The sequence below is a fragment of the Corella eumyota genome, chromosome 3 (assembly GCF_963082875.1).
Source record: "Corella eumyota chromosome 3, kaCorEumy4.1, whole genome shotgun sequence".
NCBI lineage: Eukaryota > Metazoa > Chordata > Ascidiacea > Phlebobranchia > Corellidae > Corella > Corella eumyota.
The window spans coordinates 20,451,004-20,476,844 of record NC_137492.1 but is presented as its reverse complement, the minus strand read 5'-3'; the positions used below and the strand labels follow the sequence as shown (position 1 = coordinate 20,476,844).

The following is a 25,841-nucleotide window of genomic DNA, read 5'->3' as shown; positions in this document are numbered from 1 at the left end:
CTTACAAGTCGATTAAATATACTAAAAAATATTAAAAGGTTTTTAATCACAAACCTCTTCATTACACGAAGAATAATCAGAGCTTGCTCCCCTGCATCCCATTGCTCCACGACGACCGTCAATGCACGTCCTCGTTCTTCTGCTGATTCCTCCGTTACACGATTCCGAGCAATCACCGAACTCGCTCCATTCTGACCACGTGGGGCAATTCTGTGACGTCACAAACATTAAAGATAGGTACAATCGGTTAACGTTATTATTTACACAACACTACGCACCTGTTCGTTGCAGAAGATGGTCTCGGAGAGTGGTCCGTTGCAATCGAGTCCTCCCTCTACCTCGTTGATACAACTTCTCGTTCTAACACGAGTTCCACCACCACAAGTAGAAGTGCACATACTAAAATCGGACCACGAGGAAAAGTCCGGGCAGGTCTAAAATAATCCATTAACAAAAACTTGTTTGCAAATATTTTTAATCAAACTAACACCTAACTAAAAAGTTAAGAAGGAATATGTTTATTTAAACTAATATAAGCTGCGATTATGTTAAACTTACAGCTTCGTAGCATCCAGCAGTTTGTTGATCGGATCCAAGACAACCGAACTGACCTGGTTCCCCGTTGGTGCATTCACGGTTCCTGGTAACCACACCGAAGCCACAAACTTCCGAACATGGCGACCATGGACCCCACTGTTCCCATGATACGCATGGCTAAACATCAGGTTACACGTTCAACTGTTTTAGTCGTTATAAGTCATTAAAACTACAAAAACCATTTTAAAAAATATCAAAGTTACCGCCATGTTGCAGTTCTCTCCTTCATCAAAGTTGTCCTGGCAACCAAGATCTCCCTGGAGTCCATTGACGCAGGTTCGAGCCCGATTTCTTCTTCCTCCTCCGCACGAGTTGGAGCAATCCGACCAAGGAGTCCAATCGTCAAAGAACGGACAGTCCTGACATTTAACATTTTTAATAATACATGTGACCCATGCAAAAATCCCCGAACCTTAACTAAAACTTACCCCTTCGATGCATTGTCTTGATTCCTCGGTGTCTCCGACACAACCTGGTTCCCCTTCGGTCCCGAACAAACAGGACCGGAAGTGATCCTGGGTTCCTCGGCCACATGTGGCGCTACATGGCGACCACGGCGACCATTGTTCAAAGAACGGACATCTCTGTAAAGTTTATAAACATATTTATAAATAAAATTTAATTTAACATAAAGTATCACAAACTGTGGTACTAACCTGTGTCATACAACGGCCAGGTTCAATTGCTTGACCTCTACAGCCAAGGTCACCTGGAAGACCGTTTACACAAATCCTTGCTCGCTCCCTTCTTCCCCCGCTGCAGGATCTTGAACAAGGAGTCCATTCTCCCCATTCGTTCCACGATGGGCAAGGCTGTAATTATATTAACCTCGTTATATTAGCAAGTATAACACGGACATTCTAAGTAGCTCTATGACGTCATACTTACGTTGTTATTACAGAGCTCAAAGAGTTGATTATCGCCCTCGCATCCGACCTGGCCAGGAAGTCCGTTGATGCATCTTCTTCTGTATATTCTAACTCCTCCTCCACAAGTTGCATCACAATCACTTGTGAGTGTCCATGACGACCACGCAGGACAATTCTAAGGCAAATAACTTGAATGTAAGCTTCTGATTAACGACTTTAACACTGTATATAAACCCCATATCATATAACCTACAACGTCAAATCTACTGTAACTTACATGTGCATTGCATGAGTCACTGTCGATACTTCGACCGAAGCAGCCAACATTTCCGATTAATCCAAACAAACAGTCACGAGTTCTGCTCCTGAGGCCACCACCGCACGTCACACTGCAGTCAGTGAAGTTGCTCCAGATGCTCCAACGCGGACATTGCTAGAAACATTTGACTTAAACAACATTGCTCCAAACATGTTATCTTAAATGATCGAATAAAACTTACTTGTTCGTTGCATAATCTGCTTGCCATTGGTTGCCCTTCACATCCTGGTGTTCCCGCCAAACCATTCAAACATCGCCGCGTTTGTCGTTGTGTTCCGCCACCACACGAGGCGCTACAGTCACTCCATGATGTCCAATCGTCAAAGAAGGCACAATTCTAAATAATTAGGTTTTGTAAAAATGTTACCAATTAATAAAATAAATTGTTTCCCCCAGAAACTTACCCCTCTGACGCATGACTCCTCTTCCTCGGTTCTACCGTCACAACCCCTGTCGCCGACCTCACCGTTGTTACAACTTCTGCTTCTTGATGTTGATCCACGACCACAACTGACACTACATGGCGTCCAAGAACTCCAAGCATCAAACGACGGGCAATCCTAAAAAGTTTAAAATGTATTGACAATTATTTTAAAAATATAAATTTCAGAAAATTTGTCAATTTTTATTAAAACTTAGTTAAATAGTTGAAACTTTGCTATCTTATAAAACTTTACCTGAACCATACAATCACTATAATCAGTTGCATCCCCCTGGCATGTGACACCGGTCAGTGCCACATTTTCACAATCTCGTACCCGTGACCTGATGCCACCGCCACATGAAACGCTACAACTCTGCCATGAACCCCAGCCAGTCCACGCCGGGCATTCCTGAAAACATTAAATTTGTACCAGAATATTATGGCTGGATATTTGTCAATAAGTTTTAATATTACAATCAATATTTATTAGTCTTTAATATATATAAAGCACCTAAAAAGAACAAGTTAAGTGCTTAAAGTGGTGACTTTTAAATAACCTATTATTACTACTATTATTATTTTTACTACTATTATTATTTTTTTACTGATAGAGACATTAACTGACTTTTTACCCAACGACTGTGAAATAATATTATTTCTTAAACCGTAACTTTATATTTACAAATTACTTTAATTACTAATCGTAACAAAGTCGCAATTTACAAAATATTTCGCACCACAACCGAATTTGTTTTAAAAAAAGACAAGAAAAGTAAAAATGTATAACTCACCACTTCATTACAACTTGAGATATCGACATATGAGTCCTGGCAACCAGAAACTCCGAGCTCTCCGTTCACGCAAAACCTTGACCTTGATCTGACCCCTCCGTCGCATCTTTCGCTACATTGACCCCAGTTCGTCCAATATGCCCACGTAGGACAAAGCTGTTACGGATTTAAGTTGTTTATTAAAACTTTTAAAGTGAATATTTATTTTTGTTGTCAATATCTGTTGGTTGTTTGCCAAACTTTCAATTCTATTTAACGATATCTTAATTTTTTTTCAGAATTAAAAATGATAAAGTTGCTAATAGACCATAAATGACTGCGTGAAAATAATCCTATCCTAAAGGATTGCAGGACAAATAGTTTAGTACAAACCTGTCCATTACAGTATTCCTCCACTAAAGCAGATCCTCTGCAAGATGCTCCTCCCTCCACTTCGTTGATGCAGATGCGAGAGTGACTTCGTACTCCTCCGTTGCAAGATTGTGAGCAGGAGGACCACTCGCTCCAGGAAGACCATTCAGGACATGCCTAGGAGCGAATAGTTTTGTTTTAAATTTGGAATAACAAAAACTCTCTGATTCTATTTGTTAAACAACTTACTTGGTTATTACAAGTCAGTTCCTCTCTCACATTTCCATCACATTCACCTTCCCCAACTTCTCCATTAACGCAGTTGCGGTACCTGGTGGTGATTCCCCCGTTGCAAGGCTCACTGCAACCCGACCATTGGCTCCATTCAGAAAAGTAAGGACATAACTATATCAACAATATAGGGGTTATAACAAAAATATATTTCACCTGGTAGCAATATAAACATTTATATCTGCTTAATTTAAAATTAGTTGCAAGGTTCATTTATCTTCATTTACTTAATATTTAAAATAAAATCCCCTGTTTAAAATATTGCCAGTATTAAAATTTCGTTAAGCTTACCCCTTGTACACAAGATGTTGATTGTGATGTCACACCGTTACAACCATTGTCATCGACCTCTCCTCCGACACATTCGCGACTGTGACTTCTTGTGCCCCGGCCACAGGTCACGCTACAGCTACTCCAGCTGCTCCAACCCGACCACATAGGACAAGACTGCAAAAAATATAAAAAAATTGAAATAAAACATAAACAATGAAAAAGTTGACTTAAATTAAGTTACAAAACTCACGTTCGAGTTACAAGTCGTATCCTCCGTAGGATCACCGATGTGACACCCGATGTCGCCAGAGAAGCCGTTTTCACAAATCCTCCTTCTTACAGAGCTACCTCCACCGCAAGTCCGAGAACAATCCGAGAACGGGGTCCAATTTGACCACGCAGGGCACAACTGTATAAGGGTTAGAGTTAGTACAACTTATACAAGGGTTTATCTATGTCCCAATAAATAATTTACCCCAGGTGAACAGAGTCTCTGTTGATTGACAGGTCCTTCACATCCAACATCACCAGGGAATCCTTGGGAGCACCTCCTAGAACGAGATCTTTGTCCTCCTCCGCAAGAAGAGGAACAGGAAGTCCACTCGCTCCATAACTCCCAGAATGCACAAGACTAAAATTTTATATTCAATATAAAGTTCGAACATCAATCAAAACAAGTCGCAAGTAAATTCACCAAACCGAAAAACTTAAAGCACTTACCCCATAGTCGCACAAATCAATCTCCAGGTCGTTTCCTTGGCAACCAACTTGACCTTGAAGCCCGTTCACACAAATCCTGTTATGGGTTCGCATCCCGGAGCCACACGTCACATTACAAGAAGACCAAGTCGTCCACGGCGACCAAAACGGACAAGCCTGCAACAAATATGTAAGACCTTGTTATAAGCAGTAATTAACATTTAATAAAGCCTAAAAAATGTAAACTCACAGGTTGTCCACAAGCTCGTTGTTCGAGTGAGTTTCCAGGACATAAAGAATCTTCATCGTCGCAAGTTCGGGTTCGAACCTGGATCCCTCCATTACAAGATGCGCTACAAGTTCCCCATTCGCTCCATTCTGTCCATGTTGGGCATCGCTGGTGAAAAATTTTAAAGATTTATCAACTGTGAAATGGTGAAAGCCTTAAAGCCAATTTAAACCAACTGCAATAACATTTTTTTAGCCAACCTGTTCACTACATCTCCCAATCTCTGACACGTCGCCCTGGCAACCAACATCTCCAGGTTCCCCGTTCACACAAGTCCGAAAGTGAATTCTGTTTCCACCACCACATGAGGCGCTACAGGGGCCAAAATCATTCCACACACTCCAAGACGGACAAGCCTAAAAAATTGGAATCAGTTAAATGTTTAGTGATGGGTATAATTATTTATTGAAATAGCGCGTGGTAAGTAAACTAAATTAACAGTGATTATTTGTAGCCAAACCTCCGGGTTGCATGTTTGTTCGTAAGAAGTTGAACCAGAACAATCTCGTGTTAAACAGAATCGGGATTGACGACGAGTTCCACCACCACATGGGGCGCTACACTCACCCCAAGCTGACCAATCAGAAAACAGCGGACATAACTAAAACAAAATCATAAAATAATTAGATTACAACATTCCTAAATTTAACCAATTGAATTTTTTAACTTCTGTTTACCTCAGTGTTACAAACATTTTCCTCATTTATGTCGCCTTGGCAACCTTCGTCTCCAAGGTTACCATTCACGCATCGTCGAGTTCGAGTGTAAGTTCCCCCGCCACACCTGACTGAACACTGGCTCCATGACGACCAGAAGGTCAAGTAAGGACAGTTCTAAACGTTAAGTTATTTTAATACTTTCTTAATACTTGATTACTGAAGAGATACAAATAAAGTTTATTTAAATTATTTTTGCACTAATTGAAACTAACTTACCCCCTCAACACACTCCGACTCCTCCGACTCAGGTCCAATGCAGTCCTGGGTCGAACAAACTCTGTTCCTTGTCCTTGTTCCGATTCCACAACTTGAACTACATCCGCTCCATTCAAGCCAGGGATCGAATTGAGGGCAAGGCTGTAAGTAAAAAAAATTTGAAATGTTAACTTAAAAACGTATTTTTTTTACGAAAAAACAATTAAAAATATCACCCTAATTTAATGTTATTACCTGGAGATTGCAAGGTTCAAAGTTATCACGTGACCCCCTGCATCCAATTGCTCCTTCAACTCCTCCAACACAAAATCTTGTTCGCTCCCTTCTTCCAGTTCCGCATGAACGAGAACATTCACTCCATGGAGCCCAACCAATCCAAGACGGGCAAAGCTTAAAAGAAAATAAGTTGAAAAAAAAACTTTAGTTTCGAACTACTTTGGTTAATATTAAACTTAATTCAAGAGATAAACTCGTTGCAAATACTAACTTGAGTCATGCAACCAATCACATCCACGGAGCTTCCTTCGCATCCTTCATCTCCTACTTCTCCGTACAAACAAGTTCGATCCCTGCTCTGCTCTCCACCACCGCAAGTGGCCGAACATGAACCGTAAGGACCCCAGTGAGTCCATCGAGCACATGGCTGCAAAATAAAAATAAGATCACATAAAAAAATTTAGATTTCAGGGTTTTAATACTTTTAAAAATTTTAAAAATAGTGAAATAAAGTTAGCTATAATATTTGAAGATTGTTGACAACATACAGCTTCGCGACATGAACTTTCCATCCTGTTCTGTCCCACGCATAATCCCATAATGCTGCATCCCCGTGACCTTGACCTGACCCCTCCGTCACATGAGGCGCTGCATGCTGACCATGGAGCCCACTCGACCCATGTCGGACAATCCTGTAATATTTTGTAGCTAATGTTTAAATACAAATTTACCTAAAGTTATAACTTATAAAATTAAATTTAACTAAAATATAACTCAGAAAATTTATGTGACAAAAATTTAACTAAATTTTAATAAATTAAACTTTTATACCTGTCGTAAACATTAAACAACTTTTACCTGATCGTTACAATCTCTTCTCTCCGTATCTTCTCCATCACATCCGCCGTAACCAGGACGACCGTTCACACAACTTCTCAACCTTGATTGTGATCCTCCTCCGCAAGTATAAGAGCAACCAGACCACTGCTCCCACAACGTCCATGATGGACAAGCCTGTGCGTTGCATCCTTGTGCATCCTGATCAAGACCCGGACAACCTGGTTGCCCGGCAACGCCGTTGACGCAAACTCTTTGCCTGATCCTTGCTCCTCCTCCGCATGTGTCCGAACATTGAGCCCAGAAGTTCCAAGGACCCCAATATGGACAGCTCTGAAAAGGAACAAACACGTAAGGATATTGAACAGACATTTATACAAAAAATCAACCTCAAACCCCACTTACCTGTGGGTTGCAAAACTCCTGCGCAGTCGTGGGTCCATCGCACCCAACATCTCCTGGATCCCCGTTAATACAAACCCGGGAGTGGGTCCTTACCCCACCACCACAAGAGGCGCTACACTCACTCCAGTTACCCCAGGTAGCCCATTCAGGACATAACTGAAAAAATTAAATTATTTTTTAGAGTATTAATTAATAATTAAGAACAGATTTATTGACACTCACCACTAGGGCGCATCTTCTTGAGTCGGTGCTCTCTCCCTCACATCCCTCAACTCCTGGTTGACCGTTGACACATCTTCTGGTCATTGTTTGGGTCCCGATGTTGCACGATCGACTACATTGACTCCACGGCGACCAATCGTTCCAGAATGGGCAATTCTAATCAAAATTATTAATTAAAGCTATTTTAGAACGAATTACTTAAGTCCAATAATAAATTCGAAATAATAGATTTTATGACAAATATTAACACTACGTTTTCTGGATGTTAGATTTAGTTTAAAAGTTAATAAGTTAACTTACTCCTTGGATGCAATCTTCCTCGGAAGCTGAAAGTCCCTCGCAATCTTCCTCCGACTCACCGTTCACGCATGATCGCACACGACCACGTGACCCTCGACCGCAGCTTGAACTACAACTTGACCAAGATTGCCACTCGCTCCAGAACGTGCAAAGCTGTCAATGTTTAAGTTTAATTAATACTTTAGTTCTTCTAATAATAAACTTTAAGTCTAACTCACTCTCTCATTGCAAGGTTGTTGATCTCTGGTATCACCAAGGCAACCATCGTCACCAGGGTAACCATTTTCGCATGATCTTTCTCTTCTTCTTAATCCACCTCCACATGGGACACCACAGGGAGTCCACTCACCCCAGTCGTTCCAGAACGGACAATCCTGAGTTTAAAATTGATTTGATTTTGAAACTAGTTTGTATGTCATTTAAACTTATTTTTAGTTTTACATTTAAGAAAATAATATTTAAATTAATAACTGTTTAAATGACCAACCTGTTCGTTGCAGAAATTTGTCATAAAATTAGGACCAACGCAGTTGATGACGTCACCAACACAAGTTCGTGACCTCGTGATGACACCCGAAGCACACGAAAGACTGCACTGAGACCATTGTTGCCATGACGACCAGTAACCGCAATCCTATACAAAATTGTAATTATCTTATAGTTGATGTTTGCTATCTTTAAACACTAAATAGACAGAGTTTAAGTTACCCCAGAGTTGCAGAAATCGTCCTGGACCGAACCTCCAGTGCAACCGAGAAGACCAGGGAATCCTTGCTGACAATTTCTTCTTCTTTGTCTTAGTCCTCCACCGCATTCAGTTGAACAATCCGTCCACGTTTCCCAGTCTGTCCATGACGGGCAAACCTAACAAAAACATAAATATTAAATTATTGACAAGAAGCACTTAAATAAAAAAAAGTATTTTGAAAATCACAAAAATATTTTACCTGAGAATTACAAAGTTCCACAGCGGAAGCTTCTCCCACACAATCAAACAATCCATCGTTAACACATTCCCTCGTTCTTTCCCTGATTCCACCGCCACAGGTCTCACTACATTGGCTCCATGAAGTCCATTCCACCCAGAAGGCGCAGAACTAAATATGTAAAAGTAGCAATTAGTTGACCCTGAAAAATTTCATCTAGTAATATGAAACCAGCAAAACTTTTATCGCTCATTTTTACAACTTACCCCTCTAATACAAGACTCTGTGAAAAGGGCATCGCCTAGGCAACCGTCTTCCCCGATTACTCCGTCGATGCAACTTCGATCTCGATCTCTGGTGCCTCTTCCACAGCTCTGACTGCACTCAGTCCAACCGTTCCATTGGCTCCACGTCGGACAGTTCTAGATTAACAAACAAATTGTAACTCAAATATAATATTGATTTTAGTTGTGAAAGTTAATATAATTTCCCACTTACCTCCAGATTACAGTCGAGATATTCGGTTGAAGCCCCCTCACAGGAATAACCCCCGACTTCGTTGCAAACTCTCGTTCTACGGGATCTACCACTTCCGCATGAGGCGCTACAACTCGACCATTGACCCCATTCCAGCCAAGATGAACAATCCTAAAAACGGGTATTTAAAAAAAATTAAATAAACAAAACAACTGTGTAGTCTTAATGTAGATAAAGTTTTACAAACCTGAGTATTACATGATTCCTCACTAATTGGGAATCCTGGGCAATTTTCCACATCTCCGTTCAAACAAATTCTTATCCTCGATCGTAATCCTGAGCCACATGAGAGCGCACAAGAGCCCCAACTGTTCCATCTCGACCAAGTTGGGCAAACCTGAATCAAAATTAATTTAATATTGTGAAAATATTCCTTTATAATTAAGCTACAATATTCGTACCTGTCCGTTACAATATTCTTCCTCGTTGTTGGGTCCCAAACATCCAACATCCCCTGGATCCCCGTTAATACAAACTCGAGAGTGGGTGCGAACCCCACCACCACATGAGGCGCCACATACGCCCCAATTTGACCAATCCGACCAAGCGGGACAATTCTAAAAAAAAATTAATTTAATAATTCTTAAATTAATCAAACAAACAAATATGACGTCACAAACCTGTCTATTACATCCTTCTTCCTCTTCTCCCTCTCCAGGACAACCTTCCTCCCCTCCGACGCCATTAACGCATCGTCGCACATGACCTCTACGACCTCCACCACAGGTGGCGCTACATTCTGACCACATTGACCAATCGTCCCAGAATGCACAAACCTGAAATAAATTAAACAAACGATTTGATAAATTGGGCTTAAGATAATATTTGTCTCAAAAAAGGCTTTACAGCATCAAAAAAAACTTTTATATTATGTTTAGAAATCAGGTCAAATAAAAACCTTTTTTAAATAAATAATTTTGACCCATGATTAGTTGCATTATTTAAACATCATTAGCACAGTAAGGTTTAATCCAATCTACTTACCCCTCTGATACAGTCTTCAGAATCCGATAATAGCCCCATACATCCAGCATCACCCACATTTCCGTTTACACAAACCCTTAAGTGGGACCTTACCCCTCGCCCGCACGTTACACTGCATGCACCCCATTGGCCCCAGGGGTTAAACTCTGGGCAACTCTAAATTTAAATTTTGTAATCTCAACTCTAAATTTAAATTGTGTAATTTTATTTTTAAACTAACAAACCTGAGAGTTGCAAGAACTTCTATCTTGTCGTGCTTGGGTGCATCCCGGAACTCCAAAAACTCCAAACAAACAACCTCGAGTTCGAATCCTTTCACCGGTACCACACGAGGCGCTACAAGCGGACCATTCCGTCCAATCTTCAAAGCGAGGACAAGGCTAAAATAAATCAAGTAAATAAAACATTATTAATTTGACACAATTTAAAATAAAGTTTGATGCAGCAACAAAATAAAGTTTCCTTACCCCAGTGTTACAAGACGAGTCTTCCAGAGATTGATCCTCGCATCCCGGAACACCCGGGTCCCCGTTGACACACCTCCTGGCGCGGAACCTGGACCCTCCACCGCAGGTGACCGAACATGAATCAAATCGACTCCATGGCGACCAGAACGGGCAATCCTAAATAAATGTTGTAATTAAACAAAGTGTAAATTTCAGATTATTTATTTGACAAATGTCAACCTTTAACTTACATCCCCGTTACAAAATTCCTCCTGTGATGCTGGTCCAACACAGCTCGAGTCTTCTTCTTCATCGATGCAGATCCTGGAGTGCGATCTGACACCGAGACCACAAGTGGCGCTGCAACCACTCCAGTCATTCCATTGAGACCACATCGGACACGGCTGCGTAAAAGTTTTTTTTATTTTTAACTTTTATTAAAAAAACAAAATAAATTTTAACTTTTAAAAATTTTATTAAATTACCGAATTGTTGCAAGTTCGTGCGTTATCACCCGGTCCTTCACAATCTAGTTCGGACAACCCATAGACACAACTGCGTCTCCTTCCCTGCTCTCCACCACCACAGGCGGCGCTACAAGTTCCCCAGTTCGACCAATCGGACCAGAAAGAACATTCCTAAATTAAATTTTAATTATTGCAAAAATAGAAATTTTTCAAATTTTACTTTTACATTGCGAAAAAATATTTAATTTACTTAAAAAATACTGATTATGAAATCACAACCACTTACCCCTCTAATACAATCCTCGGTGTCGAAATTCTCCCCCTCCAAACAAGGGGAATCCCCTTCACAATCTCTTCCCCTCGATCTTAACCCACGACCACAACTAACCGAGCAGGAAGACCAGGAAGTCCAAGAAGTCCAAGTCGGACATATCTGAATAAAATTAAATTTATCCAATTAACAATAATTTAAATTCACTCTGATAAAAGTAAATTAAACAAAGTCATTGCCACAATAATCTCACCAGTTCGTTGCAGTTTTCCGAATCCCTATCTTCCCCGACACAGGTTGTAAAATAAACACCATCCGGGTTATTGCATGACCTTGACCTTGACCTAACCCCTGTGTTGCATGACCTTGAACATGAGTTCCAACTTTCCCAATCTGTCCACGTTGGGCAATCCTAAAATGTCATAAAACATGGAAATATTAAGATTTATAAAGTCATTTTGGAATCCTAATCAAAAAAACAGTATTTACATTTTTTTGAACAAGGTCTAATAATTCAATTAAACTTACTCCAGCGTTGCAGACTTCCACTGCATCCAAAACATCGTTGCATCCCAAACTTCCAACTTCTCCGTTCACACAACTTCGGCTTCTCGTCCTCACTCCCCCTCCACAAACGTCGCTACAGCGACTCCACTGTTGCCATGGAGAGAAATATGGACATGCCTGACAATTCAAAGTAGTAAAAATTTAACAAAGTTCAACGACTTTAAAAAACAAATTACTAAATTTTTTTTCGACCCACCTCTCCGTTGCAGAAACTTTGTTGGGAAGTCGGACCAATGCATCCTCGTTGACCAAGTGATCCTCCGAAACACTCTCGCTCCCGAGATCTTATTCCTCCTCCACAAGTCAGTGAACACCCGCTCCAAGGAGTCCAAGGAGCCCAGCTTGGACATTCCTAAAAAATTATTAATTTTAACCATATATCGTCGAACGATAAATCGTTTAAAAATTAACTTTAAAACTTCAACTGACCTGTCCACCACACGGCTCTGATTGGTCCTGATCTCCGAGGCAACCATCCAATCCAGCTTGGCCAAATGTGCAAGTTCGAGCTCTAGTTCTTCTACCTGGAAGGCCACAACTTAAACTACACATCGACCACTGGCTCCAATCGCTCCAAAACGGGCATTCCTTGATGTAAAACAATGAGTTAAGCTTTAAAACAAATTTTGCTGGTAAAAAAGGATTAGAATCCGCCGAAAATTTTTAAACGAAGTTTAATGCCAACAACTTTAACACGAATAAATGCTGAAACTTACTCCTCTGATACAAGAGAAAGCGTTTCTCTGCGTCCTCTCAACAGGGCATCCTTCTCCTTGGCAGTCACGTGACCTGACTCGAATACCGCGACCACATGAGACGCTACAATCAGACGATGGAGACCAAGGCGTCCACGACGGACATTCCTAAATGTGCAACAATAACATGGTTAAGTAAATTTTTAAACTTAGTGTTTTCTGAATAAACATAAAAAATGGATAACTTACCACTGGGTTGCAGGTAACAACTTCCCTATACTCCCCAATACACCCCTGAAGGCCTGGGGAACCCCCTATACATGTCCTGCTTCTTCCACTCTGACCCCCTCCACAAGTTGAAGTACACTCAGAGAAAGGAGTCCACTCAGACCACGAGGGGCAAATCTAAGAAAAATCCGGTTTTAATTTTACGATTTATAACATAAGATATTAATTAATTTTAATTAAAATAGAAAAATAACTTTGAGTAAAAAACAACATTTAATTGCAATCACTGACTCCCTTTTTAATATGTGTACATTAGCCTTTAACAAGAATATAACCAACTCCAATATAAGTTTAACACAAACCTGCTCGTTGCAACTTTCCTGACTGACACTTGAGCCTTCACAACCAACCCCGCCAACTTCTCCGTTCAAACAAACTCGTGATCGAAGCCGGTTTCCACCACCACAAGTGGCGCTACAACGTCGCCAGGGATTCCATTCACTCCAAAAAGCACAAGCCTAAAAGAATGAGATCGTTACTAACATGATAGTTGCCCGTTGTAACTAAACACGACCTACTTAACACAAAACCTCACCTGAATATTGCACGATCTGTAGTTGTAGTCGGAACCTGGACAACCTTCCGACTCCTGGTCGCCTTGGAAACAAAATCTTGTTTGATTCTGGCTTCCTCCTCCACAAGATTGTGAGCAATCCGACCAAGAACCCCATCCGGACCATGCGGGGCACACCTGCGTCACAAACAAATTTTATTTTTTTATTTATATTATTTTATTATCCGTAAAAATAATTAAACACTTACAGAATTAACACATTCTTCCCTTTCTGAAAGTCCCCCAACATCGCAGCCAGTCTCCCCGTAAGCCCCATTTACACATCTCCTAAAGTGGGTTCTTGACCCCAACCCACAAGAAACTGAACATGGGGTCCAACTTCCCCAATTTGACAACATTGGGCAATCCTGAAACAACAAATCATGTTTAAATTTGACTTATTTGGATACAATGAAATTCCAAAAATATTAATTTAAATTACAATTTGTTACATTTTTAATGTGGAAAGCTTTTATGTAAAATATTTAATTCAGTTAAAATATTTAATTCAGTATAACTATCCATTTTTTAAGATGACAAATGAATAAAACTAGTTCTAATGATTTTTAATATAACTTTTGAAGTGAACTCACTTGAATCATGCAGCGATCGGTTTGTAGGACGTCACCACGACAGCCTACGTCACCCACATCTCCATTGTTACAAGATCGAGTGTGGGTTCGCTCCCCACCGCCACACGAGGCGCTACACTCACTCCATTGACTCCAGTTGTTCCAATACGGGCAAGACTGAAAATTTAAATAGAGGAAAATATAGTTTTATTATAATTTTAATAATTAAAAACAGTAGGTTTACTAAAAAAATGAAAATAATTTAATCCCCACCTGAATGTTGCATGGCAACCGTTGAACGTAGTCTCCCATGCAGCCTGGATTGCCTTGCTCCCCGTTCAAACAATTTCTTGTCCTTGAAGTACGCCCACTACCACATGAGGCGCTACAGCTTGACCATTCACCCCAATCGCTCCAAGATGGACAGTCCTGTAAAAAATGTTTTTTAGTGAATGTAAGGAATATACAATTTAAATTTGCATCCTTCAAACGATTTAAATATTTTTATACCTGGACATTACAAAGAGAATTTTCCAAGTCGTCTCCTAAGCAAGCCTCCTCTTGATCGCCGCTGTACAAACAAACTCTTTCATGTGACCTGATTCCCTGGCCGCAAGTTAAAGAACACGAGGTCCATGATCCCCAGGGTGACCAGTTCGGACAAGGCTGCAACAAAAAACAATTTAGTAAAAAACAGCAAAATATTTCCCTCCTAGTAAAATATGTTTGAACCCAACCTGTTCGTTGCAAAACTCTTCCCTCCTTCTTAGTCCCGAACATTCTCTGAACCCAGCATCTGAGTTCACGCAGACACGGGTAAATACCCGGACCCCGCCACCACATGGGGCAGTACAGGGCGTAGTTTCGGCCCAGATGCTCCAAGACGGACAATCCTAAAAACAAATTTAAAATAAATTATAAACAACTGTTTATAAACAAACTTTAATAATTTTATTAACTTTATTTAACGAAAATTATAGCTACAATAACTCTTTAAAAAATTAAAACCAATTTAAAATTTAATTTATTTTTTTTTATTTAAAATTAAATTTAAACAAAATTAAGTATATTTATACCTGGGTATTACAACTTCCGAAATCTCGCTCCGAACCTTCACAATTATCTTCTCCGGGTTCTCCGTTGACGCAAACACGTGACCGGGAGTAGGTCCCGACTCCACACGACTCGCTGCATCCGGACCATGAAGACCAAAAGGACCAGAAAGAACAAACCTAAAATAAAAACATCACTTAATTCTTTATGCTTTTATACAAAGAGTTTAACTTAAAATAAGCAATGTTGTTATAATACATAACACGTAACTTAAAGTCACCAAAATTTAAAACTTTAAACTAACCGATCCGAAGCAGGCTTCTTGTTCGTTATCAAGTCCTCGGCATTCCTCGCTCTCTTCTCCATCTAGCGAGCAAGATCTGACCCGGAACCAGGTGCCGACCCCACACGTGACCGAGCAACCCGCCCATGATGTCCATTGCGACCAAACTGCACAGTCCTGGAAATTATTTCACAATTAAGAAAACGGAACCAGATGAAAATCTTGAAGCTTGCATAATAAAAGTTTAGCCAAGTACAAACCTGGTTATTAGTTTTGATGCCACAAACCTAATTAAACTTTAAAACAGCAATCATTTATTAATTTGACCTTAAAATGTCAAGTTCAAGGTCATCTTAAAAATTTACCCTTGAATGTCAAGTTCAAGGTCGTCTTAAAATTTTAACCTTGAATTTTAAGATCAAGGTCATCTTAAAATTTTAACATTAAATTTAACCTTGAGTGTCAAGTTCAAGGTCATCTTAAAAATTTAACCTTAAATTTTAAGGTCAAGGTCGTCTTAAAATTTTAACCTTGAATGTCAAGGTCATTTAATAAATTCAATAATAACATAATAATAAAATAACGAAAAAAATAAGAAATATAAAAAAAAATTATTTGAATTTTTTTAAATATTCAAAAAAGTTTTAACATTAAAGCCTTAACCAGGTTCAAGTTCATTTAAGAAAATTACCTTAAAACTTTAATCAAATTATTTTATGATAATTATTAAACTTTAAATAACTTTATATTTAAACCCACCTCTCCAACGCAAAGAACACTGTCCTCAGCTGACCCAATACATCCAAGATCTCCAACATAACCGTTGTTACAAACCCTCTCCCTTCTACTGTATCCGTCCCCACAACTTGCTGAACAATCCCCAAAATCTCCCCATTCACTCCAGGCGGGACATAACTAAACAAAACTTGAACTTAAAATTTTCCTAATACAACATAAATAGTAACTATATAACTTTAAACTTAGTCAAAGTGTAACCTATAAAACTTAAAATACCTGCAAGTTGCACGCAATAATGTTGACTGATTCAATCCCGCATTCATCCAATCCCTCGACGCCATTGATGCATGACCGATCACGTGACCTTATTCCTCCGTCACATGAGGCGCTACAGCCGCTCCACGATCCCCATGGCGACCAGAATGGGCATGCCTTTGTATGAAATGTTTTACTTAAATAAGATCAACTAACACTTATTATAAAATAAAATAAACGAATTATGACATCACACTTACCCTTCCATCGCAAGCATCGGACTCGCTCGAGTAACCTTCGCAGCCAATTTGACCCGCCACACCATTGTTACAACTCCTGCTTCGTGTTCTTGTTGAGTGACCACAAGTTTCGCTGCAACTGCTCCACGTCGTCCACTCATCCCAAACTGGACAAGGCTGAAAATTCAAAGTAAAATTTTACCTTGACGGTGCTAGTACGTAACAAAAGCATCATCACATCTTGATTACATCAAAACTTGATGACATCACAACTTGATGACATCACAACTTGATGACATCACAACTTGATGACATCACAACTTGATGATATCACAACTTGATGACATCACAACTTAATGACATCACAACTTGATGATATCACAACTTGATGACATCACAACTTGATGACATCACAACTTGATGACATCACAACTTGATGACATCACAACTTGATGACATCACAACTTGATGACATCACAACTTGATGACATCACAACTTAATGACATCACAACTTGATGACATCACAACTTGATGACATCACAACTTTATGATATCACAACTTGATGACATCACAACTTGATGACATCACAACTTGATGACATCACAACTTGATGACATCACAACTTGATGATATCACAACTTAATGACATCACAACTTGATGATATCACAACTTGATGACATCACAACTTGATGACATCACAACTTGATGACATCACAACTTGATGACATCACAACTTGATGACATCACAACTTGATGACATCACAACTTAATGACATCACAACTTGATGACATCACAACTTGATGACATCACAACTTTATGATATCACAACTTGATGACATCACAACTTGATGACATCACAACTTGATGACATCACAACTTAATGACATCATAACTTGATGACATCACAACTTTATGGCATTACAGCTTTATGACATCGCAACTTGATGACATCATAACTTGATGACATCACAACTTGATGATATCACAACTTGATGACATCACGACTTAATGACATCGCAACTTAATGACATCACAACTTAATGACATCACAACTTAATGACATCACACCTGAATTCTGCATGCTTCTTCGCCCAAAGTGCTCCCTATGCATCCGGGCACGCCAATGAAACCTCCGGAGCATCTTCTTCTAGATTGTCGGATGCCACCGTTGCAAGTTGCGCTACATTCTCCCCATGGCGACCATGGAGTAAAGAAAGGGCATTCCTAAACAAAATAGCAGTTAAATAATAAAAAAAGCAAAGGTATATATAATTCTGTGGCCAGTTTATTCAACTTGGATCACAACTTAGGACGAACCTGAGTATAACATTCCCTGATCGATACACGAGGTCCCTCACAACCCGTGAAGTCATCTGAAGCTAAGTTGTTCAAACATTCTCGTGTTTGTGACTGCTCTCCACCGCCGCAAGTGACTGAACATGGACTATATGGTGTCCATGACGACCATTCCGGGCATCTCTGTAAATGTTTATTACAAAGAGTTTAAAAATGTATAAATGTGCTAGCTCATAAAAACTTTCATCTAAGCTACTCACATGTCCATTACAATCTACAAACTCCTGGACGGGACCAAGCTCCTCACATCCGAGTCCGTTTGGAAGACAAGTTCTACCTCTTGATCTTCTTCCTCCTCCACATGTGACATCACAATCGTTGTATTCTCCCCATGGAGACCAAAACGGGCAGGCCTTTAAAACAATTTTGATGTTAAAACCAGCTAAATTCCTTATCTAAAGTCAACTGCATAGCAATATTTACCACTAAAAGTTTGTAAAAGTTTCCTGGAATTGATTTTTAAATATTTTATTAAAGTAAAACAAACTTACTTCGTTCTCACAAGCTGTGTTCTGTTCATTAAACCCAACACAAATCCCCAAACCACTGGGTCCTCTGATACAAACCCGATTTCGGGTCATAATTCCAGGGCCACATGGGGCGCTACAAGCTCCCCAAGTTGTCCAAGTTGCCCAGGATGGACAAAGCTGTAATTTAAAAAAATTTAAAAAAAACATTTTTTTGCAATAAAGCAGAACAGCCATTGGACAAATCATAAAACTTACCTCAAGGTCACAAGATTGAAGTTCTGTTCTATCTCCCTCGCACATATCTACTCCCCTGATCCCGTTGATACAAATTCTTCGTCTGCTCTGCTGAGCCAAGCCACAAGTCGCTCCACAACCGCCCCATGGTGTCCAAGGAGACCAGAACGCACAAGCCTGAACAAATATTTGTTGTAAACTCTACAACTCACTAACATTAAATCTTTAGTTAAGTAATTCCCGAAATATATATGTTACCCTTCCATTGCAGAATTCCTCCTGTAGAGGGAAACCAATACATCCCCCTTGTCCGATTTCACCACCGATGCAAACTCTTGACCTTGTTCTTAATCCACCATCACACGATGCACTGCAACCAGTCCATTCAGTCCACAAGTCCCAGATTGGGCAAGTCTAAACACATTTAATTTGTTAAAAATAAACTTTAATCTCGGCAAATTTAGATTCAAGAAATATTACCACACAAATGTAAAGCTAAATATTGTTATTACACGCTAACGGTAAACACCAAATTTTAGTCTATTTAGTTTATATCCAATATTTTCTTATCTTACTACAAAGCACAACTTACGTCAGTCTCGCAAGCTTCGATTGATTGACTGTCGCCTTCACAATCATTATTATCTTGTCCGTTCAAACAAAGCCTTTCCCGTGATCTTAAACCTCCACCACAAGTGACGTCACAACGCGACCAGGTTCCCCATGGCGACCAATCCGCGCAGGTCTAATAAAAAATATAAACGTCATGTTTGTTCTTTTAATATATCTTGATGTTAAACACTTTACTTACGCCCAAGTTGCATGCGATCTCTTGTCTAAACACGGGTCCACAATCATTTGCCTCTTCCTCTCCTCTAAAACATTGTCTTCTTCTTTCTCTGATACCAGGTCCGCAGGAGAAACTGCACGAACTCCAAGGTTGCCACTGTGCCCAATCGCTACATAACTGGGAAGATTTGGTTTCAGTTACTTTTAGTCATAGTTTAACAAGCGGTTTAAAACCTTTTTTAAATTTAGAAAAAAGGTTTGTTTTATTATTAACCAACGTTAAAAGCCCAAATCCTACCTGGGTGTTGCATTCATCGAATCTGGTAAATTCCCCTTCGCACCCTGGGACCCCAATCACCCCGTTGATACATCTTCTTCTTACCGTAGTGACCCCTCCGTTACAAGTTGCAGTGCAGGGTGGGTCATCGCTGGGGTTTGTTGGGTCTGGGTCGGGACTCGCCCATGTTGACCAAACTGGACACAGAGTCTAAAAATTTCAATAAATTTTGTAATACCTGAATTAAAGTTTGTTGTTTAAAAATGATTTTAAAAATTTCAATAAAATGTGATGTTTCCAAACTTACCCTTAAACTGCATCTTTCAACGTCCTCACTCGGTCCAATACATTGAACATTTTGAGTTCCAACAAAGCAAACTCGAGTTCTGGTTCTAGAACCTTCCATGCAAGTTACGCTGCACGATCCCCAGCTTCCCCAATCCGACCAAGTCTCGCACGTCTAATGTTTTACAAAAAGTTTAAATATTTGCAAACACAACTTAATTTCTCAAAACTTACATAATCGCCACAACTTCTGTCTTCTCTTGGCAACCCGCGGCATCCAGGACCTCCCACTTCGCCATCAATACAAACTCTTGACCTTGAAACTTGACCTGAACCACACGTCACAGGACACGGTGACCACGGCGTCCATTCATTCCAACGCGCACAAGGCTGCAATGTGTTTTTGACGTCACAATCCAGTAACAATGCCATAATTAAATCATCACCAGCACATAATAATCTATTATGCGAATGTTAGTTTTCGAAGGCGAAACTAGTTTTGGTTAATAAAAGAAAGTTTGTTAGTTTAAAGATTAAATTTAAGATGTTAAGGTAAAATTAGTTCAATAAGAAATCTAAAGCTGAAAAAGAAAATTTAGAAGTTGTCTGAAGCAGAGTTATTTGGAGGAGTTAGTTTGTACCTCAGTGCCACAGAGAAGACTTTGTGCCGAGTCTCCAGGACAAGTTAAAGTATCTGTCATGAACGAACAAGTCCTGGATCTACGACTTGTTCCCCCGTTGCAAGTTGATGAACAACCCGACCATGGAGACCAATCTGTCCACGTTGGACAAAACTGTAACAACAAAAATTATCATTCCTGTTCCTAATCCATGAGAATAACCAAATGGAAATCCTTAATTACCTGTTCATTACAAATGTCTAACATGCTAAAGATTCCCATGCATCCCATAATACCCTCAGGACCTCCAACACAAAACCTGGTTCTTGTTCTTGATCCGCGTCCACACTCGGCCGAGCATTCTGACCAAGATACCCACAAAGACCATGAGGGGCAGGTCTAGTGTAGCGAGATAAACTGTTAAAATCTATTTAACCCTATAAAAGGTCAACCTGTGTAAGGTCACCCTTAAAAAAAGTCCCCCCTGTACAAAGTCAACCTGTACAAAGTCAACCTGTGTAAGGTCAACCTATGTAAGGTCAACCGGTATAAGATCAACCTGTTGCGGTCAACCTGTAAAAGGTCAACCTGTGTAAGGTCAACCTGTGTAAGGTCAACTGGTATAAAGTTAACCTGTGTAAGGTCAACCTGTATAAGGTCACTCTGTATAAGGCCTTCTGTACAGTTATACAAAATGGGATATAGCCAAAATGTGGCGTACAAAGTGCTATTCTTTTCAACTTTGCTCTTCACCTAAAACAATCCGCATGATGTCATACCAGAACTACCAGTAATTCTTCTATAAAAACACCTGGAAGTGTTTCTCGATGTTCCAAACCTGTACCTGTCAACCAATAAAAGTTTGATAATTACCTGCAAGTTGCAGTCGTTGATTTGTTCCGCGTTTCCTTCACATCCAGGACCGTTTCTGCAAACTCTAGATCTTCTTTGAGTGCCTCCACCGCATGTTAAAGTACAATCCATGTACTCGCTCCACTCTGTCCATTGTGGACAATCCACCAAGTTACATTGCTATAACAACAAACTGGGGTTAATATTTGTCGGGAGAAGTAAGTTTATTTAAAATCATTTTATTTATTAGGAAGAATAAAGAACTTGAACCACTGAGCTTACCGCGGTTTCAACCGGGCTTCCGGGACAGACTCCCTCGTTTTCCCCAAATCCTCCGACACATTCCCGATTCCGGATGTTGAATCCAGCTCCGCATGTTTCCGAGCATCCGGTCCACGCGTTCCAATCGTTCCACGAGGCTGTAAAACAACAATTAAAACTTTTAATGAACTGCACGGTATACCTATAGTTGAGTTGTTATCTGCAAACACTAATTTACCTTCACCACAAGCGAACCCTGCAACCTCGTTCACAATTTCCCTCAAATTGATAAACTCGTCCACGAAAAGTGCGTTAACTGAGTCAGGTTCGGATGCGATCGCTAAGATCTCGTCCTTGTCGACTCGGTTAGTTATTGCAATGGCAACAACTAAGACATTGTTGTCTTTAAGTTCCTGAAACATCAAACAATGTTTAAGAACAATTAAGATTAAAGCTCAACAAACTTTTGTAACGTAAATGTTTAAAGACTGTTAAAACATGAACTTACAGTCACCGTTGATCCGGGGTCGTCTTGAGCTCGGCCGTCGGTCAAAACAATCGCGATATCTGGAGCATCTTCCCGATCTCCCTCGCTTGCAATAAACACCTGCAACAATAAATAAGTTTAAGCTTTACATAACTAATATATAAAATTCAAGCTTGTTTTAAACTACAACACAAACCTGGTTTGCTGCATAAGTAAGCGCAGCACCAGTTCGTGTTCCCACTCCATCGTAAGTAATTTGTTCGGTTCGATCTAGCAGGGCTTGCTGGCTTGTTGAATCAAAAAAGTTCCAAAGTGGGAAGACTTGGTTGTTGTAGCGGAACGCAGCGATCTAAAAATATACAAAAACTTTATTTCTAACTTTTAATTTAAAAACAAGCTGTTAATTGCTATTTTTAAAAACACATTTAAAATAAGTATTTGCATTGAATAATAATACCAGCATAGCCACTTATTCATATAAAATATACCCACCCTGGTAAAGTCGAGCCCAACGTTAAGTTGAACAATAATCCTTCGTAAAAATCCTCGGATAATTTCAAAATTGTCGTCACCAATGCTCGAACTTGAGTCAATGATTAAAGCGATATCAATCCTAGTGCAATCTAAATGTGTTAACATAATTTGTTTTATAACTTAGTAAAGTTTTAACAAATTCCAAGTTTTAAAAGGTAAAATTGTAACAGCACTTACGCAATTAATTAAACGTGTTAGCATATACTTGTACCTTGTTATAAAAGCATGCCAGTTATGTTAATAAACATATATTAGATCCAATTTATTACAAATACAAAGAATTTAAACATTTTGTTGTTAAAATAAAAGTTGAGTTAGTACTTGCATTAATTAACATTGCGTTAATTAAAACTGTGAGTTAGTTAATTAATATTTAAAATGGAGAGTTAGTTAGTTAGTTAAATAAATGGAGGGTTAGTTAATTCAAACTGTAAGTTAGTTGACTAAATTAAGCGTTAGTTAGTTAGAGTTGTGAGTTAGTTAATTAAATTGTGATTAATTAATTAATATTTGAACTGGAAGGTTAGTTAGTTAGAGTTGTGAGTTAGTAAACTGCCAGGTTAGTTTCATTGAAACTTACTATCTCTTATTCCGTCAGGTGGAGTAATATCATCTGTAGGAACAATTATTTTATTCCTAATCTTAAGCAAGTTTTACAAACCAAGTCTGAGCGTAAACAAATAACAAATAATTCGTTTATAATTAAAAGTAGTCGTTTCGAACTTAGTGCCTGCTAAGCACGGTACTCACCACATAACACGGTGTTGCATGCCACTGTATCGATTGTTCCTCCCACACATCCGTCATCTCCCGGGTTCCCGTTCAAACAAGTTCGGGTTCGCTCCTTAAATATTTAAGTAAACATTAAGCTCAGGTATGTTTGTGAACCTTAAACTTAAGTTAAAGGAACAAAATTTACCGAAACTCCTCCGTCGCATCGTGAGGTGCACTCGCTCCAACTTCCCCACATTGCCCACGTGGGACATGAAGACACAATACAATCCTCCTCTTCTGTGGCATCGCCCCCGCATCCAGGACCACCTATGTCACCACCGACGCAAATTCGGAACCGGGACCATCTTCCGACCCCGCACGTGGCCGAACAACTCCCGAACAATCCCCAGCGAGACCAGGAAGCACAGGGAGGCTGGAACCAAAAAATAACAAAATTAATTTTGTCATAAAAAAGTCAACTTTTTAACTAAATCTCAATACTCACCAAACCGATGCATTGTCTGTTCTCACTTGAAGGTCCCTCGCACCCAATAACCCCAAATTCACCCCCATCACAAACTCTTTCTCGACCCTGGGTCCCAGAGTTACAACTCGATGAACATGTGCCCCATGGCCCCCATGGTCCCGTGATCGCTGTAAATATTATTGCGTCATAATAACTATTCAAAATAACTCGTTATAGATAAAATTTTCTCTTTTTTACATAAGAATGACGTCACAACCACTTACGACAGTCTTGAGTGTTACAGATTGTGATGTCAAGAACTTCGCCGACGCAGCCGAGTTGGCCAACCTCTCCGTCGATACAAACTCGGTTCCTGGTGATGGTGGTTCCCCCACACGTGACAGAGCAAGCCGTCCAAAAAGTCCAATCTGAGAATCGTGGACATTCCTACAGAACAAATTAAAAAAGTCGAATTTAAACCAACATTAACTCTTGTTCATACAATATTTGAAATTAATCCAAACCTGTTCGTTACAAGACGAGGTTTCGGTCACCATTCCGGTGCACCCGACATCTCCCGGTTCCCCATTATTACAGAACCGGCTCCTGGAAAAACTGCCTCCACCACAAGAGGCGCTACACTCTTCATAATCCCCCCAAGTTGACCACGAGGGGCAGGTTTGAGTATTGCAAGGCAGAACTTCAAGTGAATCTAGAACGGGGCAATCAAGGCTTCCAACCTTTACATTAATTAGTAATTTGTTAATTAATCAATACTTTGAAGTTTTAAATTCTACGCAGCTCATATTGCTTGTTCTTATTTCTTACCTCAGAGTTAATGCAGGTTCGAGACCGGGTCGTGATTCCGACCCCGCACGAGACCGAACAATCTGAAGTTGTGCTCCATTGCGCCCACCCGCGGTTGCAAGGTTCAAGGTTGCATTCCCTGCTCCCAGTAGCACTTCCATCGCATTCAAACTCCACTACAACAAAGAATAACAATTGTGATGTTAATGCTGGCCTACGTATTCACTTTATTAAACGTATATTTTGACTGTTTACCTTGTTCGGCCCCAACGACCGCCACACAAGTTCGCTCCCTAAACTGAACACCCCCGTCACACTCTACTGAACACTCCCCAAACTCGCCCCAGTTTGTCCATGACCCACAATCCATCAAGTTACAGGTTCTGACGTCACTTTGTGGTCCTCTACAGCCATCTTGTGTTGGAACTCCGTTGTTGCAAGCTCGAGTTCGTATCTAAATAGAAAGAAATCATTACCACAAACTACAATTATGACGTCATAAAAAAGCACTACATAAAAATGACGTCACCACTTACTTGGGTACCACCACCACACACTGCGTCACAATCGCCGTATTCTGACCAATCCGCCCACAAAGGACAAACTTGAACATTGCAGCCAATCGTCTGACTCGCCGATCCTGGACAGCCTACGTCATCAGGTCGTCCGTTAATGCACTGACGCGTTCGGGTTTGGTTCCCTCCATTGCAAGATAAACTAAAAAAAATTAAATTAAACAAAATATTCCAAAAAATATTTCAATTTATTAATTCAAAATAACTTCAACTCACGAGCAAGTTGAGAATTCACTCCATTGCTCCCATGAGGCACAAAGTTCGCTCAAAACACAATCCGCAACCTGGGTTAGTTCCCCTTCGCAAGTTTCCCCATCTGAGATACACTTCCGGGTCCGCTCCCAGGTTCCTAGCCCGCAGGTGACCGAGCATGTGCCCCAAGTTGTCCAATCAGACAAAAACGCGCAATCCTAAAATT

The 25,841-nt window shown here is 40.0% G+C and overlaps 1 protein-coding gene across 4 annotated transcripts in view; it reads right to left on the bottom strand.

The window, feature by feature from the left end:
• LOC145745090 (uncharacterized) overlaps positions 1 to 25,841 on the bottom strand; it is a 49,149-nt gene that overhangs the window by 13,689 nt on the left and 9,619 nt on the right. For 3 of the 4 annotated variants that reach the window (XM_082563082.1, XM_082563081.1, XM_082563083.1), the window contains 92 exons: positions 25,640 to 25,833; positions 25,385 to 25,565; positions 25,104 to 25,302; positions 24,870 to 25,024; positions 24,566 to 24,781; positions 24,326 to 24,488; positions 24,081 to 24,229; positions 23,781 to 24,008; positions 23,612 to 23,705; positions 23,442 to 23,474; positions 22,820 to 22,950; positions 22,524 to 22,676; positions 22,349 to 22,447; positions 22,079 to 22,253; positions 21,862 to 21,998; positions 21,601 to 21,759; positions 20,971 to 21,126; positions 20,749 to 20,901; positions 20,342 to 20,497; positions 20,130 to 20,282; positions 19,844 to 20,032; positions 19,568 to 19,723; positions 19,349 to 19,501; positions 19,015 to 19,170; positions 18,778 to 18,933; positions 18,544 to 18,699; positions 18,253 to 18,405; positions 18,014 to 18,175; positions 17,765 to 17,920; positions 16,714 to 16,869; positions 16,475 to 16,630; positions 16,220 to 16,375; positions 15,482 to 15,637; positions 15,201 to 15,356; positions 14,862 to 15,017; positions 14,635 to 14,790; positions 14,398 to 14,553; positions 14,146 to 14,301; positions 13,762 to 13,920; positions 13,535 to 13,690; positions 13,302 to 13,457; positions 12,961 to 13,116; positions 12,733 to 12,879; positions 12,446 to 12,604; positions 12,213 to 12,368; positions 11,978 to 12,133; positions 11,703 to 11,861; positions 11,465 to 11,611; positions 11,197 to 11,349; positions 10,963 to 11,115; positions 10,733 to 10,888; positions 10,490 to 10,645; positions 10,266 to 10,421; positions 9,902 to 10,057; positions 9,683 to 9,838; positions 9,469 to 9,618; positions 9,243 to 9,392; positions 9,011 to 9,166; positions 8,766 to 8,915; positions 8,527 to 8,682; positions 8,306 to 8,452; positions 8,037 to 8,192; positions 7,819 to 7,971; positions 7,519 to 7,674; positions 7,297 to 7,452; positions 6,913 to 7,224; positions 6,603 to 6,746; positions 6,326 to 6,481; positions 6,073 to 6,228; positions 5,839 to 5,979; positions 5,581 to 5,736; positions 5,364 to 5,504; positions 5,104 to 5,259; positions 4,865 to 5,011; positions 4,636 to 4,791; positions 4,391 to 4,546; positions 4,166 to 4,324; positions 3,934 to 4,089; positions 3,601 to 3,756; positions 3,373 to 3,528; positions 3,001 to 3,156; positions 2,463 to 2,618; positions 2,190 to 2,345; positions 1,967 to 2,122; positions 1,744 to 1,899; positions 1,486 to 1,641; positions 1,254 to 1,409; positions 1,026 to 1,181; positions 801 to 956; positions 559 to 714; positions 279 to 434; positions 55 to 210 (listed from right to left, as the gene is read on the bottom strand). In XM_082563082.1, the coding sequence (XP_082419208.1) occupies positions 55 to 210; positions 279 to 434; positions 559 to 714; positions 801 to 956; positions 1,026 to 1,181; positions 1,254 to 1,409; positions 1,486 to 1,641; positions 1,744 to 1,899; positions 1,967 to 2,122; positions 2,190 to 2,345; positions 2,463 to 2,618; positions 3,001 to 3,156; positions 3,373 to 3,528; positions 3,601 to 3,756; positions 3,934 to 4,089; positions 4,166 to 4,324; positions 4,391 to 4,546; positions 4,636 to 4,791; positions 4,865 to 5,011; positions 5,104 to 5,259; positions 5,364 to 5,504; positions 5,581 to 5,736; positions 5,839 to 5,979; positions 6,073 to 6,228; positions 6,326 to 6,481; positions 6,603 to 6,746; positions 6,913 to 7,224; positions 7,297 to 7,452; positions 7,519 to 7,674; positions 7,819 to 7,971; positions 8,037 to 8,192; positions 8,306 to 8,452; positions 8,527 to 8,682; positions 8,766 to 8,915; positions 9,011 to 9,166; positions 9,243 to 9,392; positions 9,469 to 9,618; positions 9,683 to 9,838; positions 9,902 to 10,057; positions 10,266 to 10,421; positions 10,490 to 10,645; positions 10,733 to 10,888; positions 10,963 to 11,115; positions 11,197 to 11,349; positions 11,465 to 11,611; positions 11,703 to 11,861; positions 11,978 to 12,133; positions 12,213 to 12,368; positions 12,446 to 12,604; positions 12,733 to 12,879; positions 12,961 to 13,116; positions 13,302 to 13,457; positions 13,535 to 13,690; positions 13,762 to 13,920; positions 14,146 to 14,301; positions 14,398 to 14,553; positions 14,635 to 14,790; positions 14,862 to 15,017; positions 15,201 to 15,356; positions 15,482 to 15,637; positions 16,220 to 16,375; positions 16,475 to 16,630; positions 16,714 to 16,869; positions 17,765 to 17,920; positions 18,014 to 18,175; positions 18,253 to 18,405; positions 18,544 to 18,699; positions 18,778 to 18,933; positions 19,015 to 19,170; positions 19,349 to 19,501; positions 19,568 to 19,723; positions 19,844 to 20,032; positions 20,130 to 20,282; positions 20,342 to 20,497; positions 20,749 to 20,901; positions 20,971 to 21,126; positions 21,601 to 21,759; positions 21,862 to 21,998; positions 22,079 to 22,253; positions 22,349 to 22,447; positions 22,524 to 22,676; positions 22,820 to 22,950; positions 23,442 to 23,474; positions 23,612 to 23,705; positions 23,781 to 24,008; positions 24,081 to 24,229; positions 24,326 to 24,488; positions 24,566 to 24,781; positions 24,870 to 25,024; positions 25,104 to 25,302; positions 25,385 to 25,565; positions 25,640 to 25,833 (14,412 nt within the window). The remainder of the gene's footprint in view (positions 1 to 54; positions 211 to 278; positions 435 to 558; positions 715 to 800; positions 957 to 1,025; positions 1,182 to 1,253; positions 1,410 to 1,485; positions 1,642 to 1,743; positions 1,900 to 1,966; positions 2,123 to 2,189; positions 2,346 to 2,462; positions 2,619 to 3,000; positions 3,157 to 3,372; positions 3,529 to 3,600; positions 3,757 to 3,933; positions 4,090 to 4,165; positions 4,325 to 4,390; positions 4,547 to 4,635; positions 4,792 to 4,864; positions 5,012 to 5,103; positions 5,260 to 5,363; positions 5,505 to 5,580; positions 5,737 to 5,838; positions 5,980 to 6,072; positions 6,229 to 6,325; positions 6,482 to 6,602; positions 6,747 to 6,912; positions 7,225 to 7,296; positions 7,453 to 7,518; positions 7,675 to 7,818; positions 7,972 to 8,036; positions 8,193 to 8,305; positions 8,453 to 8,526; positions 8,683 to 8,765; positions 8,916 to 9,010; positions 9,167 to 9,242; positions 9,393 to 9,468; positions 9,619 to 9,682; positions 9,839 to 9,901; positions 10,058 to 10,265; positions 10,422 to 10,489; positions 10,646 to 10,732; positions 10,889 to 10,962; positions 11,116 to 11,196; positions 11,350 to 11,464; positions 11,612 to 11,702; positions 11,862 to 11,977; positions 12,134 to 12,212; positions 12,369 to 12,445; positions 12,605 to 12,732; positions 12,880 to 12,960; positions 13,117 to 13,301; positions 13,458 to 13,534; positions 13,691 to 13,761; positions 13,921 to 14,145; positions 14,302 to 14,397; positions 14,554 to 14,634; positions 14,791 to 14,861; positions 15,018 to 15,200; positions 15,357 to 15,481; positions 15,638 to 16,219; positions 16,376 to 16,474; positions 16,631 to 16,713; positions 16,870 to 17,764; positions 17,921 to 18,013; positions 18,176 to 18,252; positions 18,406 to 18,543; positions 18,700 to 18,777; positions 18,934 to 19,014; positions 19,171 to 19,348; positions 19,502 to 19,567; positions 19,724 to 19,843; positions 20,033 to 20,129; positions 20,283 to 20,341; positions 20,498 to 20,748; positions 20,902 to 20,970; positions 21,127 to 21,600; positions 21,760 to 21,861; positions 21,999 to 22,078; positions 22,254 to 22,348; positions 22,448 to 22,523; positions 22,677 to 22,819; positions 22,951 to 23,441; positions 23,475 to 23,611; positions 23,706 to 23,780; positions 24,009 to 24,080; positions 24,230 to 24,325; positions 24,489 to 24,565; positions 24,782 to 24,869; positions 25,025 to 25,103; positions 25,303 to 25,384; positions 25,566 to 25,639; positions 25,834 to 25,841) is intronic. The other variant, XM_082563084.1, reaches the window with a different exon arrangement.